The 10000-nt window shown below is 47.6% G+C and overlaps 2 protein-coding genes across 2 annotated transcripts in view; one reads left to right on the plus strand and one right to left on the minus strand.

The window, feature by feature from the left end:
- Nucleotides 1-3241, plus strand: part of krt15 (keratin 15) — a gene marked incomplete at its 5' end in the record, with an annotated part of 4204 nt that extends 963 nt beyond the window's left edge. The window contains 6 exons of the mRNA XM_080524302.1: nt 395-477; nt 590-746; nt 1095-1256; nt 1865-1990; nt 2466-2686; nt 3105-3241. Of these exons, the coding sequence (XP_080380428.1) occupies nt 395-477; nt 590-746; nt 1095-1256; nt 1865-1990; nt 2466-2686; nt 3105-3225 (870 nt within the window). The 3' untranslated portion in view covers nt 3226-3241. The remainder of the gene's footprint in view (nt 1-394; nt 478-589; nt 747-1094; nt 1257-1864; nt 1991-2465; nt 2687-3104) is intronic.
- A 735-nt stretch (nt 3242-3976) lies between these two features.
- LOC308149800 (uncharacterized protein) overlaps nt 3977-10000 on the minus strand; it is a gene marked incomplete at both ends in the record, with an annotated part of 9937 nt that continues 3913 nt past the window's right edge. The window contains 7 exons of the mRNA XM_080522689.1: nt 3977-4074; nt 4523-4754; nt 5373-5498; nt 5770-5931; nt 7039-7195; nt 7458-7540; nt 8351-8732. Of these exons, the coding sequence (XP_080378815.1) occupies nt 3977-4074; nt 4523-4754; nt 5373-5498; nt 5770-5931; nt 7039-7195; nt 7458-7540; nt 8351-8732 (1240 nt within the window). The remainder of the gene's footprint in view (nt 4075-4522; nt 4755-5372; nt 5499-5769; nt 5932-7038; nt 7196-7457; nt 7541-8350; nt 8733-10000) is intronic.

Consider the following 10000-nt stretch of genomic DNA (forward strand, 5'->3'; position numbering starts at 1 on the left):
GATGTGCTGCTCTCGGTGCACAATGATTATGAAGTCAGTCTGCACTAAGAGCTGATTTACTGCATTGGCATGAAAGCCCTTTCATGTCGTAGTCCTGAAACAATGTTTATCTCTCTGCCTCTCTGCCTCTCTGTCTCTGTCTCTCTGCCTCTCTGCCTCTCTGCCTCTCTGTCTCTGTCTCTCTGTCTCTCTGCCTCTGTCTCTTTCTCTGTCTCTCTGCCTCTGTCTCTGTCTCTCTGTCTCTGTCTCTCTGTCTCTCTGCCTCTGTCTCTTTCTCTGTCTCTCTGCCTCTGTCTCTTTCTCTCTCTCTCTCTGTCTGTCTGTCTCCTCTCTCTCTCTCTCTCTCTCTCTCTCTCTCTCTCTCTCTCTCTCTCTCTCTTTCTCTATCCCGCAGATCCAGGATGCCACCCGCTTCAATGGAAACCTCTATCTGTCCATCGACAACGCAAAGCTGGCCGCTGACGACTTCAGAACCAAGTGAGCGTTGCAGTTGTTTCCCTAAATGAAATGACGACATGACGTCAGTGTTTGTCTGTGAGTGTTGTCTGGTCCTCCAGTCGTCTGACCTACACTCCTACGCCCACCACAGGTGGGAGAACGAGCTGGCACTCCGCCAGTCGGTGGAGGCGGACATCGCCGGTCTGAAGAGGCTGCTGGACGAGCTGACCCTGGCCCGGTCAGACCTGGAGATGCAGATCGAAGGCCTGAAGGAGGAGCTGATCTACCTGAGGAAGAACCACGAGGAGGTGGGTGGTGGTGGTGGTGATGCAGAATGGAACACGCCCAAAGCACCCATTTATGGAGTCTTATGTAGTCTTACAGAGCATCATAAACATTCATAGCCTAATGGGTGCATTCATAGGGCATTATGATACTGCAGTCATAGGGCATTATGATACTATTACAAACTATATATTAGGCTATATATTACCACAGGTGTACACAGGTATAATAACACATACAGCTCAGTTATGGAATTACAAAGTAATTAACTAACATAGGCCTGTAATAACTCAGTAATAACACAGTTGTAACACAGCCATGACACAGATACTGACCCCTGAGTGTGTGTGTGTGTGTGTGTGTGTCTCCAGGAGCTGGTGGCCATGCGTGCTCAGATGACCGGCCAGGTGAACGTGGAGGTGGACGCTGCGCCGCAGGAGGACCTGAGCAGGGTCATGGCGGAGATCAGAGAGCAGTACGAGGGCGTGTCCGCCAAGAACAACAGAGACCTGGAGGCCTGGTTCCAGAACAAGGTAGAACCCCCTGGTAGATCCCAGTAGAACCCTGGGAGAACCTACGCAGAGATAGACACAGATATGTCTCCTGGTTCTATGAGAAGAACCTTGAGCCATGGATAGGTAACTTGGATATAGCGTGTGTTCTTTACCTCTAGTTTAACCTGCACCTGTCTCAATGTGATCGATGTTTTTGTAAACTGAAAATGCTAGGACTTGTGCTGGACATCTCTGACTGTGTCTCTCCTCTCCTCTCCTCTCCTTTCCTCTCCTCTCCTTTCCTCTCCTCTCCTCTCCCCTCCTCTCCCCTCCTCTCCTCTCCCCTCCTCTCCTCTCCTCTCCTCTCCTTTCCTTTCCTCTCCTCTCCTCTCCCCTCCTCTCCCCTCCTCTCCTCTCCTCTCCCCTCCCCTCCTCTCCTCTCCTCTCCCCTCCTCTCCTCTCCTCTCCTCTCCTTTCCTTTCCTCTCCTCTCCTCTCCCCTCCTCTCCTCTCCTCTCCTCTCCCCTCCCCTCCTCTCCCCTCCTCTCCTCTCCCCTCCCCTCCCCTCCCCTCCCCTCCCCTCCCCTCCTCTCCTCTCCTCTCCTCTCCCCTTCTCTCCTCTCCTCTCTTCTCTGCGCCCCCCCACAGACAGAGACATTAAACAAGGAAGTGGCCACACACACAGAATCCATTCAGACGTCCAAGTCAGAGGTCGGAGAGGTCCGTCGTACACTGCAGAGCCTGGAGATCGAGCTGCAATCCCAACTCAGCATGGTAAGCAACACATACTGACACACACACACATACACACACACACACACACACACACACTCACACACACACACACACACACACACACACACACACACACAATGACACCAAACATCTGCTAATGGACTGCAATTATCTTCTCATGCATGACTAAGCTCACTACTGTATGTAGAGCAGGGGAGGCTGGTGGAGGTAGACATTGGAGAACGGGCTCATTGTAATGGATGGAACCAACGGAATGAGGAATGGTATCAAACACATGTTACAATAAGAAGTCCTACAATTTCTACCTCCACCAGCCTCCCAACCACAGTCACGTTAACTCCACCACTTGACACTCAATCCTATCACGAAGCATCCTACTCAACCAACCCCTCTCTCTCTCTCTCCCTCTCACCCTCCCTCTCTCCCTCTCTCTCTCACCCTCTCTCTCTCTCTCTCTCTCTCTCTCTCTCTCACCCTCTCTCCCGACCAATAGAAAGGCTCCCTGGAACAGACACTTGCAGAGACAGAGGGCCGTTACTCGCGTCAGCTCGGCAGTCTCCAGATGCAGGTCACCAGCATGGAGGAGCAGCTGGTCCAACTGCGGGCCGACATGGAGCGCCAGGGCCACGAGTACAGGATGCTGCTGGACATCAAGACACGCCTGGAGATGGAGATTGCCGAGTACAGGAGGCTGCTGGACGGAGAGGCTGCCAGGTAAGGGTTAGCGAACGTGCGGATCGGTTTGGTCAATTCAAGGGGGCCCGGTGTTTTCGAAACGTTTCATCTAGATCAGAATGATCTGTCAACCTGGAAGGTTTTGAGTCGTGTTGGGGAAATCGGTTGGCTCGATCCGGTCCTGGATAGAGGAAATGAATCGGATCAGAGTGATCCAGATGAAACGTTTTGACATACAATGCTGTCTGTCATTCGGTGGCCATTATCCTCACAGATTAACTTTATACTCTCAGACTTCAAACGCCTCCTCGATGGAGAGATCCCATTGGAAGTGTGGTGTCGTCCAGGATATATCTTAATCTGTCTGGGGGAACTGCCCCGTCATGTGGTATGGTTGTGACATGAGTCCATTGACATTCAAGTTATATGTTAACAACGGTTTTGTCTTCCTCTTCAGCCTGTTCTCTGGGGGCATGACCACAGCCTCCTCCTCCTCCACCACCTCAAAACGTGTGATGATCATATCAGAGGAGGTGGTGGACGGCAAGGTGGTCTCCTCCTCCACCACAAGCACATAAAGTTGCCCGCAACACAGTATCAGCAGAGCAGCACACCAGCACGCAAAGGGTTAATCATCATAGAGTTCGAATTCATAGAATGGGTGTTACATCCCCTTCAGACGATGGCTGACGTAGGAATTGTAAATCAAAGATGACTGCCGGTCCAACCTGTCAAGGACTATTGATTTGAAAGGGAATGCCCTTTCTATGAATGCTGACTCTAATGTTTAACACTCCACCAAGAGCACCGACATCTGGAGAGAACCCTGCCGTAAGAACATCTGGATAGCATAGAACACTGGAATGAGATTCCGCTGTAATGCAATAAAGATGCTCTCTGTTTGCTGACACCGTCATGTCTGTCTTCTGTGTGTCGTTTTTTTATTTCACTTGATCTGTGTGATTTGGTGATCTGAGTGTCATGATGTGGTTTATGATATGAGTTATTTACGATATTATGACACATTTGCTGAGTAGAGTTTACTTGGAAAGCTTAAGAGAAATGCTGTCATTTGTTGTTTAAAACAATCCTGGCTAAACTCTCTAAAAGATGCCTCTGACCCTAGACTTTTAGGGTTATTTGGATTTGAAATCCTTCAAATGTGTCTATAGATAGGTAAATCATCAATGGCGTCATTTGACCATGTCCGTCACAAAGCATTACGAAAAGAAGCCACACCACAAATATAATTCTCTTTCAACCACATGTTTATTGATTGTGATTGTCATTGGTGATGATATTTATTGATTTATTCATTGATTGAGTGAGTTACTCGATCTCATCCACGTCCACATCTGTGCTCGAGGTACTCTCGACCACCCGTCCATCCACGATGGTCTGCACCAAAGTGATCGTCTTGGTAACCACTGGAAAAACAGAGAGAGAGAGAGCGTGGGGACATTAGTGCACATGTCAGAATATTAACTTATTAGGGATAAGCCATTTGCCACTGCGGTAGTGGAATATGGACTACACATGACATGGGTTGTGTAATTTACCGAAGTTCGCTCCTCACAGGAAAAGTGATGTTATTGTATTGTATTGTACAAATGTGTGAGTGATCACATCTCAAAATGGTAACCCCTAATGGACTGAACTAATCAAAACGGTATTTGCTCTTAGAATCCAGATGATTTATCTGGTTTGGCTAATGTGACCTCTCGCATGGACGACCCAGACGTAGACCATTATACCAAAAGGTATACCATCCTCGTGGTAGGAGAGCTAGCTACTCATTATGAGAGCGTGATTCCAAATCACCTCCGCTACACTCATGTTCAGTCTTTCAATGATGGAGATGGAGAGATGTCTCACCCTGGGTATGGGTGTCGTCCTCCCCGTCCAGCAGCCTCCTGTACTCTGCGATCTCCATCTCCAGACGGGTCTTGAGGTCCAGCAGCATGTCGTACTCATGCTTGTTGCTGGTGATGTTGGCGAGTAGCTGGGACATCTGGTCCTCCAGGCTGGTCACTTTGTTCTGGAGCATGGCCAGCTGGGTGCTGTACCGGACCTGGGTCTCATGAAGGGTACTCTCCAGAGAGGTTTTCTGTTTTGGGGGAGGGAGACGGACGGTGAGTGGGTGGGTGGTGGTGGAGGGGAAAGGCGAGTCTAACAGTGGTGTGTATGTTTGTGTGTGTGTGTGTGTGTGTGTGTGTGTGTGTGTGTATATGTGTGTGTGTGTGTGCGTGTGTGTGTGTGTGTGTGTGTGTGTGTGTGTGTGTGTGTGAGTATATGTGTGTGTGATTCTGGTGCCAAGTCCAATATAATATTCACATGGAATGCTATATATGTAAAGTATGTGTGTATAAATGTGTGTGTGTGTGTGTGTGTGTGTGTGTCTGAGAGAGGGTGTGTGTGTGTGTGTACCTGTTCTAATGCTAACACATATGGAATCCAAGCTTTGTTCCCTGTGAAATTCTGGGTCTGTTCGCTGAGTCAGTCAAATTATATTTTTACGATGTACTTAAAACGTCAGTGAGATGATTTAAGTTAACCATATGGGTGTCAGAATAAAGACACGAAACTGATGTGTGTGTGTGTGTGTGTGTGTGTGTGTGTCTGTGTGTGTCTGTGTCTGTCTGTGTGTGACTGTTTGCGTGAATGTTTGCATGTGTGTGTGCGTGTGCATGAATGTGTGTGTGTGTGTGTATTTTTTAATCCTTACCATGCTCGTGTTAGACTGCAGTTCAATCTGGAGACTCTGGAGGGTGCTCTTCAGCGACTTCATCTCTGTACGGTACGTCGTCAGCTCTGTGTTGTGTGTGACCACTTCCTCTTCCACTATTGCGATCTGCACAACACCACACAGAGAGGATGTTATTGTTGTTATTATTGACATCAGCACATTTACACTCTCTCTCTCTCTCTCTGTCTCTCTCTCTATCTATCTATCTTTCTATCTATCTATCTATCTATCTATCTATCTATCTATCTATCTATCTATCTATCTATCTAGCTATCTATGTTCTATCTATCTATCTATCTATCTATCTATCTATCTATCTATGTTCTATCTATCTAGCTATCTATGTTCTATCTATCGAACTCTATGTTAGACTCACCTTGCCCTGGTACCATGTGTCCAGTTCACGGCGGTTCTTGGCGGCAACACCCTCATAGTGCTCCCTGATCTCCGCCATGGCATTGTTCAGGTCCATAGAGGGCGCAGCGTCTATCTCCACATTCACCTGCCCGCCCATCTGGGTCCTCATCACAACCATCTCCTACAGGGGGCAAAGGTCAGAGGGTGGGACCCCGGTTAGTGACCATAACCAATAGTGACATGACTTTCAACCAGTGGAAACAATTTCAAGCCAACTATTGTCCCATGTTGCTTAGTGCATAACATTGTGTGTGTGTGTGTGTGTGTGTGTGTGTGTGTGTGTGTGTGTGTGTGTGTGTGTGTATCTGTGTATGCGTGTGTGCGTGTGTGTTTTTGTGTGTAAAAGGCACACAATAATAGTAGTAATAGTGAGCTAATGGAAGACGAGAAGAATACAAGGAAGTGAGGGGTGGGGGGAAGGCAATGTTGTTTCGAAAAACACTGCAGAATTGAAATCCCGGTGTGTGTGTGTGTGTGTGTGTGTGTGTGTGTGTGTGTGTGTGTGTGTGTGTGTGCATGTTATCAGTAGGGGTCAGGTAGAAGTCATGTTTGAGTGCAAAACAAATAGAAAATACGGCAAAGTAATTATCTGTGGCTAGAAATGACTTACTACCCTATGTCAACTGTATGACGCATGCATGGCTACTGTAGTGAGTTTTGGACGACAGTAAGAATGAATGAAATACACAAGAGCTAAACAAGCAACCAGTCAATCACCTTCAATAGGTTTGGTTTGCTTCCCCGCCCCTGTTTGCATTACAAGGGTAGCATTCCAATGTTCAAACCTATGTATACGTTCCCATTCAGGTTGAATACTGTGAACATACCATAGTACATAGTCTCTGTAGGTGTGGCTGTTGTGACTACAGTGACTGTGTGTGTGTATGTGTGAGAGATGTCCAGACCAGCCCTCAGCAGGAGTGAAAGGTGACAGATCAGTATTTACTCATTCTATTTGTTGAACAGAGGGTGGTGCTAGGGAGCTTTAGAGAGGAGAGAGCCTCCATTTATCAGTGAAATAATGTTACAACTAACGTAATGGTTTCCCCGTGTTGGTGCACTGTGAATGATAGCCTCCTGGGAGGACACCGTACTAGTTCACCTGTATTTGATACCATTCCTCATTCTATTCCACGAATAGAATGAATCTATTTCGATGTATTACAACGAGCCCGTCCTCCGATTTCTACCTCCCCCAGCCTCCCCTGCCAGGTGCTAGAATCGTTACCTCCTCGTGGTTCTTCTTGAGTATGATGAGTTCGTCCTTCAGACCCTCGTACTGCATCTCCAGGTCGGAGCGGGCCAGGTTCATGTCGTCCAGGACTCTCCTCAGACCGGAGATGTCCGCCTCCACAGCCAGGCGCATGGCCTGCTCGTTCTCATACCTGGCACAGGGCAGGGGCACAGAACGAAGGGCAAAGGTCAGAGGTCACACACAGGCTGCAATTTTGTTCTTGTTCTATTCAATCACTATGAAGGGGAGCACATATAAGGGTGTGAATGATGATGGATATGATTAATACAGACAGAAAGACAGACACACACACACACACACACACACACAGACGCCCCCCCCCCCACACACACACATATTTATTCATACACTCAAACACACAAAGAGTGGATAAGCCATATCCAGACACTCACTTCATCTTAAAGTCTTCAGCAGCCAGCTTGGCGTTATCGATGTCCAGGATTGTCTTGGCATTACACTTGGAGGCAAAACGAATCTGAGGAAGAAGAACAAAAATATTTATTTTAGATTACTGTTCATCCTTTACTGTTCATCCTTTCAGCCCATACACACACATACTCTCTCTGTCTCTCTCTCACACACACGCATGCACACACACACACACACACACACACACACACAATCCCCCCTCTCCTCCTCTTTCTCTCTCTCTTTTATCCTGTTGGCCGTCGAAGTCCTGGACCAGAGGCACCAAAATGGCACCGTTCCATTTTACTCCCTCTGTAAACCCTAAATCCAGCTATCCTAAACTGAGCTGAACCGAGCTGAACTGTACTGGGTTGGCCTGTTTACACATCCACCATAGTTGCTACATTATAACAGTGCTATAAATCACAGTGTGAAAGGCGTTAATTATGTTCCATACGGTAGGAACATGGAACATGTGGTAGCTGACTGTGACTCATACAGCAGAATGGCAGAAATGTAACGACATTGGCACCGTTCTTCATTCCATTCAATCCACTACAATGAGCCTGTCCTCCGATCACTACCTCTACCAGCTATCTGAGAAGAAGGACATTGAATCAAAACTGGCGTTGCCAGAATTCTTAGGGTTACGGTCGAAATGCACCTCTTAGGCTGATCCTACACCGATCTTCAACATTTCTATAGAGGACAACTGGTCAAACAGCCCCCCCCCACACACACATACGCACACACTCACACACACACACACATACATGCACACACACACACACCCCCTCCCCACCCCCAAAACAAACACACCGGCCCCCCTCCCCTCCTCTCTCTCTCTCTCTCTCTCTCTCTCTCTCTCTCTCTTTACCTTGTCCTTCAGGTCGTTGATGGTGGAGAAGTAGCTGGTGTAGTCGTGACAGATCACGGTGCGTTTCTCGTACCACTCCCTGATCTGCTTCTCCAGACGTCCGTTCTCCTTCTCCAGGGTGCGCACCTTCTCCAGGTAGTTCCCCAGGCGGTCGTTCAGGTTCTGCATGGTGGCCTTCTCGTTGGCCGACACGTGGAGGTCCAGGCCGTCGGCCAGGTTCAGACCCCCAGAGGTGGCACCGCCGTAGAAGCCGGAAGACAGGCCAGGGCCAGCCGTGGAGGCGGAGATGCGGGAGCTGTGTCCGCCGGAGCCTCCGTACATACTGAGGGCCCTAGGGGTGTAGGATCTGGAGCTGTAGGACATGGTGGTGGTGGTGGTGGTGGTGGTGGTGGTGATGGAGGATGGAGGAAGCTGCTGGCTCAGGTAGGGAGGCAGGTGTTAGCTGGTCGAGACCACAAGGGTTGATCTGCAGTGAGGAACATCAGACAGGTTAGCTGGTTATATACCTGTGGAGGGACGGGAAGGGGGCCGGGCTTGTCTTTGTTGGTGGACAGTGCAAGAATGCTGTTGATAACCTGTCCCTTTCTTAACCCCTGCCATGATCTGTCGTAAACCCACACACACATAGACACACACACACACACACACACATACACACACCCACACACACCCCCCCAGACACACCCTTCCCTCAACGGGTGGGTGGGGTGGGTTGGGGTCCACCCATTTTCAGGTGGAGCCGGAACTTCTACATTTCTTCTACATGTTTCATTCAGACAGAACTGAATTCTTGGAATACCCCTGCCATCACTTCTTGGGTGATTTGCTCTGAGACTAGAAGAGATAAGAAGAGACTAGAAGAGATAAGACATTTCTCTTACACATACTGGTACAGTAGGTTTTCATATGCATTTGAGCAGGTTGTTCCAATTCCTGTTTGGCACTTAATCATTGCAAAAGTGTTCCTATGTATTCTACATATTAAGAGATTTTTTAACTCTTGTTCAAGAGTTGAACTCTTGCACCTGCCCAAAGTTACTAGAGTTCACATTGTCAGATGATCTTCCTTCTTCCTTTACATAATATGGTATATATTATATTAATTTGGTCATTTATTCTGCAGAGAATGCTTTCGCAGATACTGAACAGTCATATTTTGGGAAGCCATTAATTCAGAAAATATGTGACACAGTCTGATCATTTGGTCCGCATGTCGGCAACTAATCAAAATGTTCAGACTTTTCTTTTGAAACACGGATCTACGGAAATATGAATCACAACACAAACTCGCAAGTCAAGCCAAAAATGTTGCAACAAAATGGATTGGGTAATGAGTGAGTAATCCCACTACTACCTAGTTAACTATAACACTACTTTAGATTGTTAGCAGACTCACAAAACAAGCTGTGTTAGTTGATTAGCGATGTGTCATTGATTTTCAACAACGCGGAAATGTATTCACATTGTTCGAAAGAAAAGTCCGATCATTGCATGAGAGGACATGAGAACCAAATGATCAGACTGAGTCACATGTGTCCAAAACACCCGGCAAACACTTCAAACCGATGGTTATTATGACAGAATAACCCTCTGAGATTTTCTCTAAGATTTTGTTTGCATTACATTTTGAAAAGTCACTTTGCTATGCTG

Source organism: Nansenia antarctica, assembly GCF_963989245.1.
Source record: "Nansenia antarctica genome assembly, chromosome: 2".
Classification (NCBI taxonomy): domain Eukaryota; kingdom Metazoa; phylum Chordata; class Actinopteri; order Argentiniformes; family Microstomatidae; genus Nansenia; species Nansenia antarctica.